At 37.5% G+C, this 24986-nt stretch overlaps 1 protein-coding gene across 5 annotated transcripts in view; it reads left to right on the top strand.

The window, feature by feature from the left end:
* WDR72 (WD repeat domain 72) overlaps positions 1-18080 on the top strand; it is a 103464-nt gene extending 85384 nt beyond the window's left edge. For 4 of the 5 annotated variants that reach the window (XM_083870942.1, XM_083870943.1, XM_083870945.1 and 1 more), the window contains 2 exons: positions 9587-9685; positions 15523-18080. In XM_083870942.1, the coding sequence (XP_083727068.1) occupies positions 9587-9685; positions 15523-15578 (155 nt within the window). In that variant the 3' untranslated portion in view covers positions 15579-18080. The remainder of the gene's footprint in view (positions 1-9586; positions 9686-15522) is intronic. The other variant, XM_083870944.1, reaches the window with a different exon arrangement.
* Positions 18081-24986: the final 6906 nt, after the last annotated feature.

Consider the following 24986-nt stretch of genomic DNA (forward strand, 5'->3'; position numbering starts at 1 on the left):
GCTCTAAGCCTTTAAGTAGTCATAGTCTGATTGGGTCATGTTCATAAGATAGCCACTTTTAAATTGAATATGCAATTCCCTGTGAAAAATACAATTTCCATATCTTCCATTAATTTTTATGAAGAGGATTTTAGTAAGCAGCCCACTCTGAAGGGCAGTGTTATTTCTAATCCATTGTCACGTTAGGGGAGCGAATAGATAGGGTACTCCAGCAACACTGCTAATGTTCAAAAAGGCAATTTGTTTAAAGGATGGGCACAGAAGGAGAAGGAAGTGGAGTTCACAAATTAAAAACTGCACAGCAGTTTCACTGCAAACCATCTACTAGTCATACAGTGCTATCCAATTAATCCATTACTCTTAGAAGAGGAATCCCTGTATATCCAGGTACAATCCTTGCCAAATATCTGGACACAATCATAGGCTTTTAGGATTACAAGTAACATAATAAAGGATAATGATCAAAAATTAAGCACACCAATGCAGAATGCTTGGGTTAACTGGACTTGCCATGTGCACTGTAAGGCAGCAGTCTGTTAGGTTTAAAGTGAGATTAAGGAGTTGTGTAACCTGCAATTATGCTGGTTTTCATTAAAAAAATAAGATGATTTGGCTCAGTAGGGCCCTTCCTTATATTTACCTCTGTTTAATTGGATTTGGAACTGCTTAAACATCTTTGAGTTGGAGCTTATAAGAAGATGATCCCAGCTGTTTTTCAAAGCTTAAGACAGCAGGCAGACAACATGATCATGTCAAGACTCATACTAAAGCCTTAATCCTACTTTTTCATCAACTAGCACTACAGCTGAGTCTTTAACCTTCTAAGTACTAAATGTGCTTTGGATCTCTCACAATACATTTGCTGTCAAATGTTATTCTCTGATAATATTAATTTTTGCTTCCTTTCTAAAAAGTGTTTTTTAGAATAGGGTCTATCTATCTGAGTTTGGAGAGCTAGGGTGTGAGATTGTATTTTCAGTCCTTTTCTTATCAGTCCTTTTAAAAATACTGCTTACAAACTTGCATGTATTGAAGTACCTTGTTCTCTATGGGGGCAAGGCAGTGCATTGACGTGTAGCTCACATTGCTGTAATGAATAATCAACTATATTGATAACTATTTTTCATTGTGCATGAATTACTAGATTGAATATATTTTGTTTGCAATAAGAAAGAAAGATAACAACTTTAGTTTCATTCAGGTCTTTTTCCTAGGAACTGTCACCATGACCAAAAGAAAATCTTCCAAATTTTCAGCCTCAAAACTGGTATTATTCTGTAGCAGTGCATTATTTACTTTAATAATCCTAGGGCTGAAAAGAGATTTAATTTTCTAATTAGTTATTCCTGCATCTATAAATAGTAGCCATGCAATGCAATAATCTGTGGTCCTTTCCTTGCCTTGCCTTGCCTTGCCTTGCCTTTTGCCTTTCCTTTTGCTTTTCCTTTTGCCTTTCCTTTTGCCTTTCTCCTCTGTCGGGTAGTGCTCCGATTTGTCCTAGTGACACAGGGCTGCCAGCAGGAAAGCAAGCGTAGTTAATGCTCAGCTGCTCAAACCAGTCAAGCAAGGTAGCAAGTCCCAGCTGTGCTACTTGATGTTTTTTGATTGCACCTAGTCCTCAATCTGTGAACTGTTTTCTGGACTTAGATTCATCAAGCTCTGCCGCTTTAAAAACTCATGCAGGCAGGCATCCTAGGATATGCCATTATAAGCTGCTGCCAGGGGATCTTCTAGGAGATAAATGGAATCTGTGTGAAGTAAATTAGTGTGAACCAGTCAATCTGTGTGTCAGCCTTGAGCCACATCTATGGGTAACTAGCTTGCTGACTGAAAAGTCCACTGTCTTTTGCCAATCAGAGGTCTCAGCCACCAGGAAGCAGTCCTATACAACATTAGTTTCTTGAAATAATTCCTGTTTGACCAGCTACTGAAACTCTTCAGTGTACAGTTCTGTACTGCTTGAGTTTACTTATTGCTTACAATTGAACTGAAAATCTTTTAAAGTCAGATAACATTTTAACAGTAGGGAGCATCACAGAAATGTCTTGGAAATAAGTACTTCCACTTTCCTACAGCAGCCATTCAGCAGAGTCATGCTGTGCTGCAGTTGGCTTTACCTCCCTATCAGTAATACATCTCCAAGGCCATAATGCAAAAGAATAACAATAATCTGGCCAGAAGAGGTTAATAAAGAGGCTCTATTTTTTTTTTTTTAATGGATTAAGCTATTTGGACAGCTTTGATCGAGAGATGGGAAGACTATAAAAGCTGTAACACTCGTATTATGCACAGGGATGCGTCAGTGTCATAACTGTGCTGCACACTTTCATTTAGTTTTGGTTTTAAAAGCAAATTGATGCAATCTACAGCAAGAATTTCTCTGTGGAAAGGGACTGAACCAGAATCCTCCGCAAGCTTCCTGATTAATGATTTTATATCTGAATACCAAATCAATCTACTATCATGAAATAGTAATGTCAATGCTGTCAATTACACAATTTTAAAAATAGTAAGTATTTCTTTGTTGGTTTTGTAGGTGCTACTGACACAGTGATAGGATTCACATCTGCACTGTGTGCTCTGCAGCACCATTGGTCTAATGTACAGAAACCAGGGGGAATTTTGCTGTATTTCTTTAGAAAAAGGTTCTTCATCCTTGGTGATGACTGGCCACTGGAACAGGCTCCCCAGGGAAGTGGTCACAGCACCAGACAGCTCCAGAGGAGTTTGGATAACACTCTCAGACACAGGATGGGATTCTCAGTGATGGTTCTGTGCAGGGCCAGGAGTTGGACTTGATGACCCTTGTGGGTCCTTTCCATCTCAGCATATTCTGTGATATTTTTAGAAGTTTAGATAGCAAGAATATGCTATATAGTTTAATTTAAAAAGAGACTGCTTATCTAGTAACTAATAGTTTTTGGCTTTCTTTACTAATTCTGTAACTATTTTATTCTTCCCTATTGTCTCCCAGTCAGTGGTTGGAAAAAAAAATGAGATAGGGATAAATAATGTTCATCAAATAATTCAGTCTTACCTCATGTTTGATTAAAAGACACACTTAGGGAAATTGAAAAAGAGAAATTTAAGCTTTCTAGCCAGAGGACATTGAGAAGAAGAAAGAGTATATAACAATAGAAGAATTAATAAAAGACAGTTTGGGATTGCATTTTCCTTTTTTAAATCCTCCTAAGTTTTACAGAATCTTGTGCTTCAGAGCTGTGCAGTAGATGCTGTGTGGAATTTTATGGGAAAGTATTTTATTTCTTGCAGCAGAACCCACAGAGACAAATTTAACTAGTTAGGTGTTTTATAATATATACTACACAGAATACATGGATAGAATCTGCTATAAATCACAACTAAGATCAAGACAACTGCTTTAAAATTGAGTGAATGTTTCATTGCACTAATGAAACAAAAATGGGATGTCCTTTGAGAGCATAATTTGTTACATGCCATTATATTTTAGTTGAGAGAAGTAGGGAAGTCCCTCTGGGTGAATAAAACCTCAAGGTATATTGGGAAAAGAATCACTGAAAATTTCAATTTTTCTGTCTGGAGGAATGCTGCCCTCATAGATATGGGGAGAGAGGAAAATGGACTTTTCCTCCTTTGAGGGATTTTTTGAGATGTTAAAACCTTTAAGGAAAAATGTTCTTTAGTTGCAGTTCACTTGGTGAGTGGCACGAGCTCTGTTTGCAGGTGCCTTCGAAGTGCAAGAGTCAGCTCAGGCTTCCCAGGCACCCAACCCCAGCCCCAGGTGGGTTGGTTGTTCTGCAAACTGAGCTCTGCCATGTCATATCAGGTCCTATTTCTGCCCTCGTTGTAATGGATTCAAGTTACACGACCTTCCAGTTCCACTGGTTCCATACTGGCTTTTTTCAGCTTCCATACAGTGCAGCATCCAGCATTCACTTCAGAATAATAATGTGTTTCTTTAGGTTAATATCTTCATCGTTCTTTTTTAAATTAAAAAGTAATGAAAACTAGGCCATTGTGATATTTAATCATCAGAAGATAACAACCAGCCATTCTCAATTAAATTAAAATTACGTACATCTGTGCAGATTTTTTTCAAATGACACTAAAATTTATGAAATGACCGGCATCTGATGTTTTCTGTTAGTGAAATGAATTTTTGGTTTGTAGAGCCTGAGAAATGGTCTAGAAAAAAAATAGGGTTCAATTCAATAAGGATGAGAACAGGTTGAGGTAGGGTTCATCTTCTGCAGAGAGACAAGATGAGGAAGAAAAAGCAAGATAACAGTTTCTCGTGAAAGAATCTGGATTACAAACTGAGCATGAGTCAACAGCATTCCTGGTGTGGCAACAAAGGCAAGCACCATACCAGGGAGTATCACCCGGACAACCTGTGAGTGATCCTTGAGCTGTGCTCAGCACTGGTGCCATCAGGGGCAATTCCCCATCCAGCCAGACTCCTGCCTGCTGGGGCACTGCTGGGTGGGAGCATCACCCACCACAGGGGCAGAGTGGGAGCTCCATCTGCATGGTGTCACCTCAGTGTCTGCCTTTGCTGTGCCTCTGGGATGTGTGGAGTTTCTGCTGATATTTCTCTTGGCAGCTCATGAATATGTTCTGCTTTTCTTATAATATTTGTGAAATAATCTTACCCTTTTAGTTTGGCTGTAAATATATGGAAAATCCAAGTAGATTAGGAACCATCAGTCTGGAAAAGAGAGAAAACAAAGGATTTCAGCCACAGGTCATGTAGAGAATGTGCTGGGCTTGTAACTGTGCCTTTTCTCAAACAAGAAGTTGCACATTAAGCAACAGGGAATAGACAGACAAACAAAATGAGGTTCCTTCCCGTGTGATAAAACTATGGAATTTGCCATGTCAAAGCGAGTTAATGTTAAGGATGCAAAAATTCCACACTTAAAGAAAACTTGAAATTTGTAAAACAAAAATCTACTGTGAGTTATTACAGGAGGGGAAAAAATTCTTTGTAATTCCTTGAGTTTCAAATTGAACTTTAGGAGAAATTTCTGCTGAAGTATTATTTTATGGTTGTTGGACTCTTGCACTGATATTTTTTAGTCTCAGCAAATATGGCTGTTCTTATACTTTTCATTATATTTTTATGATATCTATGAAATGTGCTTTTAAAATAGTACTCAAAGCATTTATTGCTCCATTGCTTCTTAGGTATAGTACAGTAAGTGCCTGTAGAAGCCAAACAGCTCAGAAGTGACATTGCAGGACAGTTGTTTTATCCATGTACAAAAATAAAACAGTATCACCATTTTGTTTCTTTTTACAGCTCTTCTTCTTTTTTTCTTTTTTTTTTTTTTTATGCAATCTGATTTAGATTCAGGTTCTTTATATTCCATATTGAACCTTAAATATATTTATCCTCTCTTACCTAACATCTTCAAATGAAAATTAATTTTTGTTGCTCTATCCAGTTGTTTTGACTGACAAGTTCTTGTTTTCCCTGCAGATAGTCTTTAAGTTACTAATCCACCTTATCTATAACACAGGCATTTTATCAGAAAATGCTAAATGTTTTATTTGCCTGAGGTATGCAAACTTCTTTCTCCAGTGTGTCTCTCCTCTAATAATTGGTATGCAAAGCATGTTTTTTAGATTTTAGAGTAGGGTATTTCCAGAGTGGAACAAGGCTTTTCAGAGTTTTAACCCAACATGTAGAAATAAACGACCATGATGAGTTGTTGCTGTATTTCATGATTAGGCTATATTCACAGAGAACAACTTCAACAGTTTGTTCAAAGACTGTTCTTTATAGATGTATCCCCACTCTGTGGTATCTTTTTGGAAATTATTTGTTTTTATTGTATAGAATTGCTTGAAATATTTTGAAACTAGATTCATAAATGTTTCATTGAATACTATGATCTTATGACATTCCTTTACTATTCTAAATACCATATCTTTTTAGTGACTTTTTCTGTTTCAATAATGTAGAAGAATGGCTATCAAGTTCAGTAAACAAGTCCTAAGAGGTCATTAAGATGCATCAGAAAAAAATACTACAATTCTCAAGATTGATCCTGTGCAGTGAAGATTTATGTCATCTTTATATGCTAAGTTCAAGGTCATTTGCTTCAATGAAATATATCCTTTTACCTTATTTCCATGCTAACAAAGGTGATCTCTACTGTCCATGTAACAATGGAAATGATGCTGCACTGAATTGAAAGAAAATGTTATTTGAGTTATAATGCCAGAAATGGTTTTTAACTTGCTTATGACTCATAGATTTGGGGCTCATTTATACTCTATTTATGTCACTTTGACTACAGAGATTACCTTTCAAAGGGAAGCAAAAGTAATTTTAAGGTCCATTTAAACCAAAAGTAGGACAGAGTGTCTTCTGAATAAAGATGACAGTGTTTATGTTTAAATAACTTAAATTCCATCAGCATCCTCAGTATAAGCAATTCAGAATACTCCTCCTATTGATATTTATACATAAAATCCTATTCTCTTAAGAGAACATGCAGTAAAATAGGTGTTAGTGCTGAGATTTTTACAATATTTTTCCTTGATTACATAACACCATTTTAACTTTCACTCTTTATTTGGGCCAGACTGTACTTTCCTTATTTTTAACCTTCCAATTCCCTTTGTTCTTTTATGATATTTTTAAGAAACCTTTCTTTTCCAGTTGAGCATATAATGTGATGTTTTAGGAAAGAAAGGTCTGAAGGTCTGTGCCTTGGTACCTTTCTTGCTCACTGCATGCACTCATTATGTAACTTCATAAACCAGGGTCTTGTGAAGTTTATTTGCTTGGTTTTGTCTAGGGAGGTGTGTGTACTTCTGAGCAGGTGACAGGGCTGAGGAAGACTTCCCTTATTTGCACCAGTGACCTGATCCCAGCCTGTCTCCTGGTTTTCTGAAACAAGCACTTCCCTCCCTTCACTCACACTTGCTGAGCTGCCTTCTTTGACAGCTGTTTTTGCACAAGTTGTCCAGAGTTCTGTCTCTCTGTTCCCATGAAAACCCTTTCCACCCCTTTCCACTCCCTTTAAACTGTTCCTAATGACCAGCTATTACTGCAAGTGTTTCATGCTTTTTGGCATTTTTCAGCTCTATCAGCTCTGCCTGTCATTCCTTTTCTTCTCATTTTTGTCTTTCTTGGCTTTTAATGACTCCATCTTCTCCCAGATTTCCCCAAATCTCTGCAGTATCTACTCAGATACATCAACTGGACATTCTCCTGCTTTGTCCAAGCATCTTGCTGTCCTGTCATTGGTTTTTTCTTTTTCATTTCACACCATCCTTGAGAGGTACCTTGTCTAACTCTGGACCTGCTTCTAGCTGGGTTTTATTTGTTAGGCATTGAGTCACCCCTCAGCTAAATCCAGTACCTTCACTAAGACACTGTTCAGTACTGTGTTGTAGAATCCAGCTGATCAGTTGAAATCATCTGGCTTGTGCTGACATGGCCCAGGAAGGAGCAGAGCACTTGAGCAGGTTTGTCTTAGTCCCCTGCAAGGCAGTTGCAATACAGATTTCCAGTAAGGGAAGTCTCTGCCAGCTCCTACTTGGGACTGATTCTGCTGCTGTGGAAGTGTCTTCCCGCTTTGGTTCCCCGTGAGAGTTCTTTACTGGGTGAAAATACACGATTTGTTTTAAAAGGCTGATTATGAATTTTTGGTGGCTAATATTAGACCAAAACAGGTCTTGTGATTTTTTGCTGTCTCTCCAGATGCATAGCTGTACTTTTTGTTTTCTCTCATCCATCTCTGTTGGAAATTTTCCTATTGTTCTACTTCAGAGTAGTTCTGACTTTTAAATTCATGCAGCTGTAATGACTCAATCTGTCACTCAGGACAGTGCAGCTGACTCCATTGTATGAAGAACTGTTTTAGAAAAAAAGTGTTCTAAAAATTTGGCATAAAATTATTTTGCTTTTAAATATAATCTGAATACTTGCATATTCCAATTTTTCTTTTCACTTAGTGCATTTAAAAATTATTTAAATGTTGTAAAAAGAGAAAAGCACAGATCTCTTTAAAGGCATTTCTTCCTTTACATATCATAGCTTTTTTATCTGTGAGCAAGAACATTTGTTATTTGTTACTGTAATTGTTCTTCAGTGTCAACTCACCCCACGTGGATTATCATGTCAACACTTTCTGCTTTACCTGGGCAGGGTTTTACATACTGATTTGTTGCTATCCAGGGCAAACCTTTTAAGCAAAATTTACTGTTTTTTTGTTTTTTCAGGTGAAACACATGGTGTCACTATCATGGGTTTTATTATTTATTATATTTTAATATTGCATTTTTAAGGTTCTAATTTCACAATAGTATTGAAGCTCTGATTGCTTCAAACAGACTCTATGTAGTTGCAGGAATCCAGAATGATGGAACCTTTTGGTGACCTGGGATCAATAGCTGCAAACCCGTGGCAAGCACAGAGCACTGAAGTGGAATATGTGTCTTTTGAGCTCCTCATGTGTCTGCATACTGCCCTCGGGCCTTGTTGATTCACTCATAATCTTGGAAAATTTAAATAGGTGTTCAAATTACATAATCCTTCAGCAAATATGTATTTGGTCTAAAAAAAAAGTCATCAAAATATGTAAGGGAAGGAATTTCCTCTTATGAAAAGAAGACAGAAGAACAAGGAGATTGTGCATAGCCACTGGTATCCCCATCCCCAGAAGTCTGGAACATTACTTTGGTTTCTGCATATTACAAAAAAAAGTGGTGTTTTTTATCCAGTGCTATTATCTTAGGAAATAGGATCAGCTAAGAGTTTTAACCAGACAGAAAAATTTAGATCTAGTCTTTACTGTGCTGTTCTATAATATACTGCTTAATAATTGTACTTCATCTTCAAGCTGTATTTGTGGCTCCATGTAGAGATGTGAAGCAGAAGAGAGGGGAATGGACTTTGACAAGGGAAATACCTCTCTTCTGCTCAGGAAAAGTTACATGGGATTCATTCAAAAGCCAAGTGAATTAAAAAGTTATATATAGACAGATAATTGTTTCCCTGAAAATATTTGTATGCTCTGAAATGAAAATGATTTTTGCAGTTACGTAAAGCATGTTACCAAATTTAGTAATCTTTAAACAGCAACTCAGTCTGGGTTTCACTGCACTTTGGAATTATCAGTAATTTTCTTACACATTCCAGCTTGTTTTATTCAACATATTTTCATCTTAAAACACATACCATTTCTCTCCCTGCTGAATGACTCCAGTAGTTACAAAACTGTCTGACTGATCTTTTCTATTGTTTATTGGCTTCTTTGGTGAAACAGACAAGCATATTTTTTTATGACTTCTAAATTTTTTTTTATTATATTAAGATTCTATAAGAAAAAAATGGTTTTCTACTTCGAAGGGACCTCATTTAAGCTGAGTCTCAAACTTTGCCCTGAATACATTTTTGTCTACAGATTCTTCAAGCATCCTGTGGTTGTATATATGCAGTTTGTGTTTCTGGGGTTTTTTTCAATCTATTATTTGTGTTTACAAATTATGTCTTCAGCATTGAAGGCTCTGCAGAAAACCAAGAAGTGTTGATTTCTGCATACATTACATTTCTCCCTCCCTGTGTTTTTATTCTTTATTGCTCCAGTCAGTGTGCTGAAGCATGACAAGAGCTCCAACTCGGCAAACTTCCAAGATGTGGATGATACGCCTGACAGATGTGTCTTGGAAGAGTCTGAGAGTCCAGGTGAGAGGCATTTAAAGACAGCCACCAAGTATCAAGTGATAAATCTGACACAGCTTTTGGGTCTGTAAAAAAAGCACATTGTAATGCTGCTTCCTTTTTAGCAGCTGCAATGTCAAATTAATGGTCACCTCCAGGGGTCACAGTGTGGAGCTGTTATCCTTTCCTCTTTCATCAGGAATTCAGGTCTTAGAAAGGATAAAGGCTTTATGACCAAAAAGAAAGCTGACACTACTAGTTCATTATAATTACTTTTGGACTACACTGCTTACTTAATATATGTACAATGTCTGACCCTTTGAAGGTAGTGTGAGATTATGAAAAATTAGAAGTACTGTATATACTGCAGCTGAATGCAGCAGTGGACACTCAAACACTGTATCTCTGGAGGAAAGCAAATTGGTGGCATTAAATAGCTTGATTCTTTCCTTTAAATCAGCTCACAATCATTATTTCATTTTAATGACTCTTAACATTGATTCAGCTAAATACAGGAACATCCATAAAGTGCATCCTTTTTGGTATCCAAAAGATTTATCTTCATGTAGTTTCATTATCTTTCTCGTTATGGAACATCTACGAAATTTATTAAATGAATCCCAAAAGGAAACAGTTAAATATAAATTGTATTGAGTCACAGCTGATTAAAAACATTCTGTGCGACTAAATACTAAGATCTTTTAAGCAAACTGTGAGCTTGACCCATATATACCACACACATAACCTGCACATAGTCCTCATTAGTGAAAGAGTTAAACATCTTTCTTCACTTGGTATTTTCCTTCCTGCTTTATCTGGTTTCTCTGTACCCTCCTGCATCTTTGTGTGCTGATCCGTGTATCATATTTTTGATTCATCGTCTCTGCGGCCTGTCAGCTTAGTTAAGAGATTTCCAAATCTTGCAGCCTGTGCTGACAGGGGGCAGCTGCCAACAGTCCCCTGATCCTTCCCCAAGGAACACTGCTGAGATTTAATTTTCAGTCAAAGGGTGCAGTCTGAAATCCATGTCAGGTCCCCTAAGTCATCTCAGAACCCGGATAGGACCCATGTCTAGGGGATTATATTTCAGCACACTCCACTCTTCCAAGATTCCTTGGGAGTTCAACTACTGTCATATACCTGATTTGAACTACATTCCCTTTTCATCTTTTCCAGAGAAATGAACACCAGTATATGTTGCAATAATTGAAACCAATGAATTGTAAATCTCTATTCATTTTAAAGCCACATAGACTTGAACTCAATGTTGTCCAGCACAAACCAGCATGAGATTTAGAAATAAATAGATAATCTACACAGAAAGAAGCCAGGTTTGACAATCTGTGGTGTTTAGTATCTCCTTAAGAAATAGTCTGTAGTCCCTTCAACAGCAATTATGGGCCAAAATTTGGATTGTCCAAGATTTGATCAGTTGTGAAGTGAGAAAATATTGAAGCAAGGTGGCACTACAGTGTTCAGGAGAGAATTAACGTACCATAAAGATAACACTAATTTTGACCTTAAATTAATTCTCTCTGGCAAAGTGTACCTGTTTGGATGGGAACTTACATATCCAATTCTCACTCTGCATATCTCTATGAAGTGATGGAAAGAATAAAAGCCTGTCAGGAGGTGAATATTGACTGGCAAAAATACATGTTGATAAAGCATCCAAACTTAAAAACTGAGTTCCAATCGGTCCATCTGACATCATTAAACTAGTAATAAACAATGAATTACTCTGGCTTTTGTTTCTGTCCGTTCCTGCATTTTAAGACATCTTGTCTTATAGGTCTGAAAACCTCAGGAGATTTCACTACTGGTCTCACTGCTTTCCACTGAGAATTTGTGGCTTGGTTGTCATGGAGACATCGTATTTCTCCAAGAATTGCTCATATTGATCCGTGGACAGGCGTAAATGGCCAGGCGAATGTGAGGAGTAAAGGGGGTTGGGCAGTACTATAAAATGACCAGAGGTTATGGGTCGGAAATAAGCTCATAGCAAACACTTAGGCAAAGAGAAAGAAACAGTTTCATTTTGTTTCAGGATTTCGTTTTTGCACTTTATGCCATTGTCTTCTTTCACTATAGACTGAAAGAAACTTGTTAGTCACTTGTCATGTCAGATCTTTGGTGCTTGTCCTGACACAGCTGTCAGCCTTCCAGCTCTGTGCAGTTCAGGGACACACAACAAAGAGCTAGGAACATGAATTATTTATTGCTCCTTGTGCGGATGAAATTCTGTGATAAGAAATTAAGACACTTCTGACAGAAGTGCTTGTTTGAAAGGAAAGATTTGGTAACACAATACATTTACTTAAAGCTTACCATTTACTTTTAGTAGCAAACATTGAAACAGTAATATGACATTCAGTTGGCTATGATTTTCTCAGGTGCTTTAACTTCAAATCATGGAACCTGAGAATGCTTGGGAGGTGTCAACATTTGGTTTGGTGAAACCTTGTGACTAAGGCATCTCTCTCACACATTTTAAGTATGGGCAAACTAACAAACATAATCTTTAAGTTTTTATTAATATATCTATAAAGAGTCTCTTGTGCTTCACTTACAAGATGTTGGTGCAATAGTGATGTTAAGAGATATATTTATTTTATTATCTCTTCTGATGAGGAAGAGGTGAAAATATCACAATATACCTGGAAGGAATTCCTACTATTCCTAGAAAGGGTTATTTATTATAACTTCTACCAGATTCAGGAAGGCTGTAGCCTTTAACACATCTCTCTGTGCATTGTGGTTTTTGGTGGTGAAAGACGCAGTCTCTTTCTTTAACATTAGAATGAGCTTTATTTTCAAAGCAATCTTTGTTTTCAAAAATCACATGAAGCTTTTGTTTTTACTGTTTGTTTTACTTTCACATTTTCTGTGTCTGCCCATGTTCTCACTGCTCTGCATGTCGGCCTCCAGCAATTGTAGGAGGCAGATACTCAGATGAATAGCAGGAATCCATTTGACTACCCAAGACACCAATCCAAGATTTACCTGTGATTTCTTGTGTTTAGTGTGTGATCTGAACTACTCTCAGATAGGTAATGAAACCCCTCAACCTGCACTTTTCTCTTGGATAATTCACAGTAAACACTTTTCACAAGTGATGGACACAGGTAAATATCAGACTGCGGTTTCTTGTCTAAATGAAATGGATTTTAGTTTCTCCCTTCATGTGGCTACAGGCTGCCATTATCTGTGATAGTGGCTCATGTCTATTTTAGGCCCCACACAGAGGAGATGCTGGGCTTCTCTCCCAGATGCCTAATAGTAGGTTTATCACTGCCATTTTTCCCCACATGCTGAGGACTACTCCTGTTTGACATGCAAAGCCTTGGCTTTTCAAACTTCTCTCTGCTCTGGCCTTGAACGTAATAATCAAATAAGAATTGCAACAGTTTTCTGTAGAACTTGACTTTTAAATCATATCAACTTCCCATAAAGAATGCACTATCCCTTAAAGTGCTTCTTTCTTTAAATAAATACTCCCAGAAGTTTTCCATTTTAGCAGACAAATTTTCCACACTTAAGGAAACTGAAAAGGAAGCTGCAAGTGGGTGTCCATGGATGCATTAGTTAGGCTTCTAGGTCTGAGCTATTCACCTGAGTTTTCTTGTACAAACAATGGTGGAAAATTTATACCCCCAGATGCAGATCATCTTATCCAAAGGGAGTTGCTTCAAATGGTTCCTAAGGGGATTCAAAATACTCTGAATTTTGTTAGTCAAAATCTAAGAGGATTGTGGCAGGAGTAAACACAGCCTGAGGTGTCTTTCATATGTGGGGCAGTCCCACTAAGGAGGGTTCTGCAAGTGCAGCTCCTGTGGGAAAAAGGAAGAGATTTGAGCTGAAGTCACAAGAAACCATGTAGACACAGATGCCTCTTTCCTCTTTATTTTCCCCAAAAGACACATTGCAGTAGAGTCGGAAATAGACTATTACTTCACTTGGTAATAGAGGGAAACTGAGCCTCACTAATGGAAGATGGAATTGGAAGCTGTAGATGGGAAGTACAGTGTTTTCCATCTTTTGGATAGAAACCACATAAACAGTAAAACCCCTGTATGCTTATGGCCCTTAATATCAGATGGTCTCTGCCTGAGTCTCTGCCTGGTCCCTTCTGCAGCTCATGATCTCTCCCATCCCTTCATTCCCAAACCATTGCACATATTAAATTTTATTTCTGTTCAATTTTTCACTCTTCAAGACAGAATGTAATTCTGGGTGCATAATAGATAATAGGGAAAATCCGAGCAATTTTTGCCATCTTGCTTAATTGCTTGTCCTGTTTAGAGACCTTGGCACGGTGATGGGAAAGGTCTCTGACTGCCCCTGAAATACAGTGTGTGAGACACAGAACTGCAGCAAATAGAACTAAAAATATATGAAGAACAGCAGATTCTTATTATCCACACTGTGCTTAAAAATACAGCACTAAAAGTGTGACTATCTTGTTATCAGGCAAGTTACAATTTCTGCATCAGATATTCACTTACCAGCTCCAAGTTCCATCCACTGAAGAGTAGAGTTTTTTTTTTAAATCAGCCTTGTGTCACCTCTATGGCTGTTGCTCAGAACACAGGCAGAATGTAAAAGTAAATATTCAGCAAATTTACAGGTACAAAGCACTCTAGAAAGTCCTTATTTTCTGTGTTTGCATCCTCATGAAAAGCAGGAGGCAGTAAATGAGGACTGACCTGGGAATGAGGTGCTGGAGGCTGTTGCTGGTGAGGATGAATGAAGCAGAAAGATGCAATGTCAGGGCAGCCCACTGGTCACAGACACTGATAGCTCCAGGGACTGTATATAAAATTTCAGTGCCTAGGAACTATTCCAGAGAGAAGTTCTGGAATTTCTAGCCAAGGTGTGGATGAATTCATCATAATTTCACTGCAGTAGATGTAGTGTCATATCCTATCAGTGTTCTGGTTTACTAGAATCATGACTCATATATTTTGGTTTGATTTGTGATTTTTCTGTTTGCTTTAGATTTGGGGTTTTTTTAATAGCAAATTAAACTTCTGTAAACTCAAAAGAGTGCCTAATAGTCATCAAGAAAATGCATATATCTCTGTGTCTATGATAGATAAACAGAAAGGTCATAGGTAAATTTACAAGATATTCATTAGACGGGACTAAAATTACGTGTGCTGCTTTCTCAGTGTTCATATACTCACAAAAGGTGTGGTGGTACCTGTTTGAACAGTATTTCTAATGCAAGTAATATTTAAAGTTCAGGTTGTAAATATTACCATACATCAAATTAAAAGAAATCACAAACGTAAAAATTGGTGATTCTTTTAGAATTGCACCAATTTTTAATTGGTGGAATTCAAAATGCCTTGACAGGATTAAAATATACTATAACATTACTTCTGTTTACAGCTATTGTAGGATTATTGCTGCTGAGAGAAAATATATATAATTGGACAATTGTTTTTGCAGAGGAAACATAAAACCCTATTAATTTAAAAGAGAAATTATCTTTCTGCTGATCCTCTGGAGTACTTTCCTTTAAAACAAAAGAAAGGAAGAGGCAGAAATCTGTGCAGATGAAGAGTTTTGAGAAATGCCATATATTCTATGGAGCTGTTTCGGGTTGCTTATTGCTTCCTGTGGTATATCAATTATAATGTGAATGGTCTTCTGGAGGTAGATTTCTGGTCCTTCTAACACTAATATGAGGGTGCTGAAAGTTTTTATTCCATTACAAAAATTATAGAGTTTGTTACTCTATAAAAAGACTGTAAAATAACACATATTTCAGTAACAGTCTCAGCTATTACCTCATATTGTAAAATCATTAAGCCTCAAAATGTAAATAATTTAGAAATGATGCATTTCTTTTCCAGATGACATGAAGCCACATCCCTGGATATCTAAGGTGTGCTCCTGTAAGGTGTGTTAGAAAAAACTTGCTGAGATGAAAGAATTAGAAGATGCAGAAGGACAGCCAAGAAATAGGACATATATAGTGTGGTGGACATGAAATAGCTTTTTGTATTTATTATGGTACCTTTAACAATTCATTTTCAGAGGAAATGCCTTCCATAAGATCAGCTTCTTTTGGCTGATTTATTGGCTTCAATTCACACTTCCATCTCTAATAGATTTACATGTATTCAACTAAATTTGAGTAGTTTTGATATAGAAAATATCAGCTCTTCATTTTTTAGATATCCTTCACTTGTTTGTGTAGTGATCTTTACAACTTTGCCATTAAGCAATTACATCAATTTTAGTATTGTTTTACATACAAATTTAAATTTTTCTCTCCTTCCTTCTGACTTTTCTTGCCAGTAGCATTTTAACATTGACCAAAACCAAAAGCACTTCAAATCATTAGATAATTTGTTTTCACTGAAAAGAGAAATTCACAATTTGGATGAAACATGGAATATTTAGAAATAACCAAAACACAAAGAATGATCTGTGCACAGCAGAGAATGGGAAATTGATTTGGTCAGGCCTAGGACACAAATTTTCCTTTTCTTTAAATACTGCCATTACCATCATCTGTAGAAACGCAGTACCAGTGTGGAACTGGAGAAGCCCATTGGGGTCCTCTTCTGAAATTATATACTTAATTGAATATCAATTTGTGTTCATTGGAAAAAGCAGCTATACCTTTTTTACTTCTTTTTTTTTTCCCTAAAAAAAAATATTTTGTTGTATTTGTGGGATATATGCAGCTGATTAGACCCATTTATCACTTTATATCCTGTGGGACTTAAGCTGGTTTGACAAATAATGGCTGCTCAGAGCAGTAAGCTGACTTTCTTTGTTGCCAGCAGTTGGATTGCTACTGAAGACAAAGGGTCTTGGGGATGTGCCTTATGGATTTGAACCTTATGGTGAAAATCCTGGTCTGATATATCCCTTCTGATTGTGACGTTAGCCATAGGATCCCTTAACTAAGACAGTGGAGATTTCTTCAGTGTGGAAAGATTCTCTGGCAGTTAATCTCTTTTTTCCTTGTGGGGAATTATCATGGCTGCAGGAGTGAAAAACCTGGTTTCTGTTGCCACAATTTGATTTGAAGAAGACATGAAAGCTTCTTTCTTCTAGTTTTTTATTTCCTGTAAGTCCATGTTCCTCAGTGCAGTGCAGTGTAATGGTCTTCTGACACACTGGGTGATGGAAGGACAGGGTGAGAAGTATCCCAGTTTTTATTCAACTAAAGAAGATGTAATTCAAATTGGCTGCAATCTAGAGAAGATAAGGATAATTAATGTTATTTTTTCTGTGACTGTGAATGCCATGCAGAAAAATGGCATCTTTGGACAGAAAAGTCAATGGTTTTACACATTTTGTATTTTTCAGAAACAACATTCTTTGTTCATAGAAGGCATTTTCCTCTCTAAAATGTATCTTTTGTTTCTATGTGGTTGTACTGGAATTATGGTGACTGAATATTCAATGCTATGTCTTCATTCTTGCATTTCTTGTGCTGGATGAATGGAATAATATCATTGATGTATTTATACTTGCACAACACAACTGAGAGCAGAACATGTCTTTAGCTGACATATATTCTCCTCTTAACTTTTGTGTCTGAATGGGAGTAGCAAACATCAAGAAGGTAAAAATAGAGTTGTAAATATATCTACATGAACTTAGTAGCCCTACAGTAACCTTGCAGACAGTAGAACAAACTGCAAACAAAGGATGGACCTGTTTCCTTCCTTTGCTCCTCTTCCATATTAACAACCACATCCAGTTGTTGCAGCTGTCTCTTCCATAGACATTAAAAAGTCTGTTCACAGCAAGCATCACTGCTTTGCATCAGCATCTGCTCACTTGGGCCAAGATAATAAATCTTTGGAAAACTCTTTCATCTAGATATTTCAGAAATGGATGTGTTCAAGGAGGTCTCATAGCTCAAGGAATTGGCATTGTCCATAACACCCAATACTGCTGTAGTAGCAATTACATTTGTGCAACATGATATTTGATTGCTTGTCTTTAATTCTGCAAAGCAGTGCACATCAGCAGCCTGCCAATACTGCCAGCCCTCTGGAATGGTTTGTGCCGTGATGATCGGTGTTTGGCACATGCTTGTGCGTGCTTTCTGCTAATTATCATTACAGGATCAGTAAGGTAAGGCAGGAACTTTTTTATTAGGTACATTTATTTCTTAGTAAAGCAAATATATTCCCCTTGTCTTCTGGATGTCTTTCAAACAACCAACTTTATAATATGTGCTCACAATCAACTCACTTAGAAAAATCTTTTTGCAGCAAAGTAACAATTTCAGAGCTGAATACACAAATACTGATGAACTTTCTGCAATAGTTTCTTGTAAGCCAAACTGAAGAAGCATTTTATGAGAGTGTGGTCTGATGTATCTCTGCATTCATGCTTATGGAGATGGAGTTTACAATAAAGTCCCAAGGCAATTAAGAATGTATTTTTTTATTGTGTTACTCTGAAGGAATCCTGTCAAAAGGAATAGTTATGCTAATATTTTTGAGTAGTTGTTTAAATTTTAAATATGGGGTAAAAATTCATGAATACATAAACTGCTTAAAGAATGTGGTGTTTTGGTGTGGCTTGGATTTTTTCCATATAGAAGTCATGGGGTCCAGTGACGTGTACAGCTCAAGGTGTGGTTTCACAATCAGGAGGATTTCTCTACACTCCAGCCTCAGGCTTCTGTGTCTCCTCACTTATGTTGGCACTACTGCTTGTGTGCCCAGGCTGTGCCAAGGCAAGCACTGGCCTCAGTGCAAAGTCAGAGGAGGAACAAGCAATCCAGAGTGGAAATGTGGGACAGTTCACACAAAAATGAGAATGAAATTGAAGTTTAGGGTGCTATGTGCAGGGGTCTTACTTAAACACAGACTTTTGGCTTTCAAATCCTATAAACATTTTTTGCATTACATGCATAATTCATTATATTATTTAAAAAATTAAAAGACACTTACTGCTTTAGTATAAGACAAAATCAAAACTCTTCAGCATCTCTTTTATTTGAGAGATTTTGAGTTTCCAAATAATTCATACTTGTTCTGACTGGTCATACTGAATGGTCACTTAGATTCCTGTTTGGAAACCTCCCTAAAGCTTGAACTGTTCATTTATGTCTCCAAATCCAAACATTATATTTTGAAATATCTTGTGTCATTTACATATTTTAAATTTGATCATTGTAATAAACTGCTTCCATTTTGGGGTTGTATTTTGTGGAGTAATGCCCTTCCCTAATCCAGGAAAGATGTTCTCAGAGCACATTGGCATGGGACTTGATGGGATTCAGTGTTTGAAATAAAGAGACACTTTAACAAAACCACTATGCAATGGGGCTACAAGCTCCAAAAAGCAGAAGTTTAGCAAAGGAAATGGTTTTGCAGGTCTGACTGAGCTGAAGTGTTGAAAAATTCAGAGAAGGGGACAGTTCAGTAAGCAGCATTACCTCTGCCCAGGGTTTTACTCCTTTTGAAAGAAATAAATTCTCTGAAGGCAGACAGGACAGTGAGCTCCCGCACAAATCCCAGAGTCAGTGTGCCAATGCTGAATAGCATTGCACCCACATCCCTGATGGAGGATCTGTGAAGACAAAGTCCTGCTTCTTGTAATGGACATTTCTGCTGGATTTTGCAGGCCATACTTCTTGGATGAGAAAAGGATTTTCAAGCAGAGAAAATTCAAGGACTGGTCTTCCCCTTTTCCCCTCCTCATTGAATATGTAGTTTGAACTGCTAGACAAAGATCTCAGCATTACTGTTAGCATTTGAGTTGGGGTATCATTTGAATTCATAGATCCCCAAACTGAAAATTCATCAATTTGACTTTTGGAGAAATAGTTCTGAACTTGGATGCAACATAAAATTCACACAATAACCTGAGATTGTCTTATTGGGGCCCATGGGAAGTTTGTTTCTTGAATGACACCTGCTGGAAAGTCTGAAGTGTGTCTGAGAGCTGTGCTGTGGGACAGAGGCATGTCACAGCAAGAGCACCTTCCCCGTCTTCTGATGGATGTGGCTGTGATGGGTGAGTACAAACAGAGCTGCCAAGGTGAAGCAGTGTGAGTTGCTAAACAATGTCAAAGATTATGAAAATTAAAAAAACATCTGCAAAGTTTTTGAGAGCAGACTGAGCATTTGATGAAATTTCTTAGCAGTACGAATTTAATTACATTTGTCTTTTTCTTTCACGTATTTCAAGGAGGTTTAACTTCAGAATACAGAGGTGTGCTACCTGAATTTACATTGTGGTGTGCAAATATAGCAATAAAAACTGGTTTTCTTCTTCTGCAATACTCTCAATAAGACAGTTGTGAAAAATAGTCTCACTGGAGTAAGTAGTATATGTAAATAGTATATGTTGTTTCATTAAGTACATTAGTCCCTCCAGTTTTACATCAACTGGCAGATTTTCTTTTTTTATTATTTTTTGGCATTTGAAAACACAATACTCATCATAAAAATATTAGCAATATCCAAAACTAGTAAAATAGTGATATTTTCTGTAATTATTTTTAAATTTTATCTAAATAATGTGTGATCTTTTCGCTAATAAGGGTGTGGGGAAATCATACCGTAAATCATGAATTTTCCACACAGAAACTCAGGGTAGTAAAAGCTGGTTTAGTTTCAGAACTGTATTTTCTATCATCACACTGATCTGCAGACTTACAGCTCTGACCAGTAAATGTAGCATACAGATTTTTGTTGTTTGTTTTGGTTTATAGTCTTCCTGCCATGTAGATGGCAGCAGCACTCAAGCCTTGAAATTCACTTCAGCTCTTTCTTGAGTTTGTTTGAAAAAAACATGTTTAAGAGTATTATTGCTGAGACTGAACTGAAAGCCTGATCAGTTTAAAGATGCATATCAGTTTAATAACATGCGCCTCTAAAGAAGCTTTTAACTTTGTATTATCAGTGTTTAAAAGACAGTATGTCAAAACTCTCTGTATTAATATAATTGTCAATATTATTTTTTTCTACGTTTTCACTTTTTTTCCCTGTATATTAAATTTCTAGAATTCTTCCTACTGCACTAGGTTGCAGGACACACAGGATGTTTTTGAAAGTTCAAAATTGTATTTCCTTGCAGAATGAGCAGCAGCCTCGGCAGGAAAGCTGTTGACTGTGGACATCCTTGTCAAAGGTACAAACAGATAAAGGTAGTGGGATACACAGTGTAGGATTCTGTGCTTTGGGTTCTACTAATTGCAGTGCTTTATAGAAATTATCATGAATTATCTGGAAAAAAAATTTGAAGGTGCAAATATCTTTATATTTGTGTAGTGTAGAACTATCTGCACTGTCATTTACTTTGGCTAAAAAGTAGAGAGATTTTGAAAGAGAAGCAACAAAACTGAGACCCAGAATCAAAGCTGTCCAGCAGTCTTAGTCTCTGCAGCATCAGCTGAAACCTCAGGGAGACTTTGTGGGATCATCTCCAGGCCCTCAGAGATAAAAGCAGGTGTTACACATGTAACTATGCACAGAGGGAAAACTAGCACAAGAAAGCATAATGATGGCAGTGCCTTGAACTAGAAAATACTGTTGAAATGCTGGGGGCAAACAGCAGTGTTACAGTGAGCTGTCGTACAAAGCAGATCAGCACTAGCTCCCTCAATACTTCTAAAACAGTGGCACCTGCAGGGGAAGATGAAATATCCAAGGGACAGCATACCTCATTCCAGAGGGTCCTGCCTGAGGATGCATTGGGTGGCGGTTTAATCCACACTGACTATGGGATCAGCTAAAGTAACTGGGAAAGTGGGCAGACTGTGGCACTGAGCCACCCTCATCCAACTGCCACAGCTGCAGATTTGGGCAGGTTTCTTCTAACCCTCTGTAGAAGCTGGGGAAGAAATGGGAACTGATATCCCTCTGATGCCCTTGCTGTGTGAAGTGGAAACCCTTGGCACAGGGGATCATCCAGCTGTTTGTCAGGCAGTCTGCAGAGGCCAGGATTCCACATGGGAGGGTCTGTCACAGCTTCACACTGCACTCAGTGGATGGGCTCTGACCAAACAATCCTCTAATGTCTGATGGGGCTCTGACAAAAAACATAGTACAAGTGTTGAGATACATGTCCTGGAGTGACAGCACTCCTTAACTACTGCTTCAGGCAAAGGATTTACACAGGGAAAGCAGGAATTCTTGGCTGATAAAACGTGTGACAACAGTAAAAGTAGATGAGTGATGAGAAAAGAGCAGCAACTGGACACATGTTGCATCAAAGCACTGGGGTACCCAGCTTTTGTCTTTCCTACACTTGTTGAGTTCAATGCCTTGGGCATTGGTAATGGGAAAAGCACTTCTCTTCTTAAATGTCTTCCAGACTAATGCATGCTTAGAGCAAATATATTTTTGCTGCTTTTAGGATATAGTTTGAAGATTGGATGGGTTTTACATTTCACTTCATAGCATTCATTGAATCAGTCTTAGATTTCATTCAATTGAGCAGGTATTTGTCAAAAAGCTGTTTCCAGGTCTCCCAAATCCTCTTTTTTCCCCCTGTATTTTCAAAATTATGCCACTGCTTAAGTAATAAAAAATATCTTTTCACCTTCCCTTTACCTCACTGCTAATACTTAGTGTAGTTATGGGAAAGTTCTATTCATTGCAACCAAGCATACATTTAGAATTCATATTAGTGCTGAGTATTCATGACCTATAATGAAAATATATTTTAAAAGCTCCTGGAACTTAAATAACTGTCACTGTGATAGTGTTATCTCTGTGTAGTACATTGCAGTGGTTTTGTAAGGATATGTAAAAGGATGGTCATGGCATTTTGTAAGTTCATACAAAAGCAAAATTCCATAATAAAAATGTTGCTAGATTTTCTTTATCCATGCCTAAACTTAATAGGCTTAAGAAAACATCACCTGAGTAATACCATATAGAAACTCTTAGAACTACCAAACAAGCTTTCCTTAGAGATATTTTTGCAGAATCACTTTGGAGTATAACTGCTCCTTAGGAACTCGAGATTTGCAGCAATAACATTTCAAGCTTTTTGAAGAAGTTGAAGAACAATTTTAATGGATTGAATACTGAGAAAATATCAGAAGACATCACAAGTAACAACTCGTTTCAGGCACTCTTTCTTATATTTGTTGCTTTGGTTATATGAAGTGACAACCCAATGAATCACTGGGTGGTCTTTTGGTCTGACAATTTGGGTATTGTCCAAGCAATTAACAGGCAGTCAGCTAGTTGCAGCAGCCAGTGATTAAATTACAGAGGTTCTTTGGTGGTTTCCATAAAGAAATCTCTGGGAAGAGTTAGATGGATCTACCACCTATCATATGATGAGCATGTGCCCTACTCTGTGTACATGTTTATTTGACTAAATATTTTAGAATATTACTTCACTTGAAAAGAGTAGATATTTGAAAGACATTCATGCTTTTGGTTTCTCCTGTACTAACCCTGTGTGTGAGGAGGATTTATGATACTATTGGAGCAAACCTTAATCTTTATGAGGTTTTAGAGATGTCTTTCCTCATATCTTAAGTCACATCTGACTAACTGCGTAAGTACTTCACAGGTTCCATTCTAGATTTTTCATTTAAAAATGCCTTCTCTTATGTAGGTCCTTTAAGCACATATAATTAGTGTTAAATTTTTGCTTAGCCCATGGAACATGTACCATCTTGTGTTACTCCCTTTAATCTATACATGCTAATCTCCGTTCCTGTTATTTGGTTGTTTTTCTTCGTGTGTGGGAAAAATCTATCACATTTTTTCCAGAATTTTGAGTTTTTTCTTCCTCCCATGATAGTCAGTGGTTAAACTTCCAAAACTCTATTATCTAGAGTAAATATACCAGCATGGTCAAATTATGATTACACTGGCCTCCAAGCTGCACTCTGATCTTCTGTGATAATTCTGAACAGCGCTCTGAAGGTGGGTATAAATGTCAATATTCTAGGAAGACTGGGAATTTCTGGGAATTTGCATAGGATACATAGAGCCACAACTAATCCTGCAAGTATTGGGTACAGTACCCATGCTGATGTGGGACTGAGCTCTTGCGGCATTTTTGGTAGGGGAATGGGACTGTAAAAAGAATCTCAGCAACATTAAGTTTTCTTTAGCATTTAGTCTTTCTCCAGGGGGTAATTTTTCTGGACCAGCTGGGAAAGTGCCCTTGCTGGCTAGCAGGAAGGAGAGGGGGTAGTTCTGTATATTTTAATGCTTTTACAGTTTCCGTACTAAAAGACATTGGGAATAGCAGAGAAGCTTGCATGCCTTCCTCAGAGATAGACTCAGCTCCTTTCCTCCCAAAGGTTTTGCCAAGGTTTTAATAAAAGGAATCCCCACTGTAGATTACTCCTTATCCAGTAGTCAGTCCTGGACCACATCCTCCAGCAGCTTTTATTCAGCCAAAGCTGCTTCCGAAAGGGCTCAGGGGCATCACACGGTCAGCAGCAATCAGTGGGTTAATACAGCCTCACTTCTGCTTCCCTCAGATGTTCAGGAAAAGATAATGAGGCAGGGATAGAGCCTGCAGGTTAATGAGATACCCCAACTGAAAGACACAAATCTGAGACACTGGGAAGCAGAAGAGGAAGGGGAAATGTGAGTTTCTTTATATTCAAGTGTTACTCAGTTGAGAGAATTGCTGGGGCAGGATTGTTTTCCAGTACTATAAAGACCATTTGATCTGTTAGTGCACTGCTGAAACTACTCATCTACCTGGCAAAAACCATCTGCCTTTTACGCCCCTGTTAAAATCAATACTGAACTACATTTGGAACTCTTGTTATGCTAAAAAGAAGTGTCCCCCCCACCCTAAACAAAACACCAAAATCCAAAGGTGCTCATATTAGGATAAACACTGGAATCCCTCAACAAAATCTAATCAGTGCTTAGGTAAGCATTGTTAGAAACATCCGTCATACATTTAAATAAAATCTATTAATAAAATGAATGAGTAGAACTTAGACAAGTATAGAGAGGTAATACAGTAAAACAAATGACCCTTCTACAGGGAGCTGTTGTACTGTGCTGTTTTGAATATCGTCAGGAAAGCAGCTTACCTTTCAGCTGAGTCTTTTCAATAATCCTGGGTTGTAAATGATGCAGCCATGTAAATAACTCTGACTGTTGCACTTTGACCATATAATATGAAAAATAGCTTGTTCTCTATAATCACATTGTCAAAAAATTCCTCCTTCTTATCAGTATGCGACCTCCTGCTACAGAACAATCTGCACAGTCTGCAGCGTTCAAGATACTATTCTTAGTGTTATTATCAGCGATGACGATTATCTCTAAATGCTCAACAGTAAATCCAGAGGAATAAATGGGAACATTTTTCCTAAGTGGTGTATAACAATACCTGA

The sequence above is a fragment of the Zosterops lateralis genome (genome assembly GCF_965231275.1).
Source record: "Zosterops lateralis genome assembly, chromosome: 13".
NCBI classification, from domain to species: Eukaryota; Metazoa; Chordata; class Aves; order Passeriformes; family Zosteropidae; genus Zosterops; species Zosterops lateralis.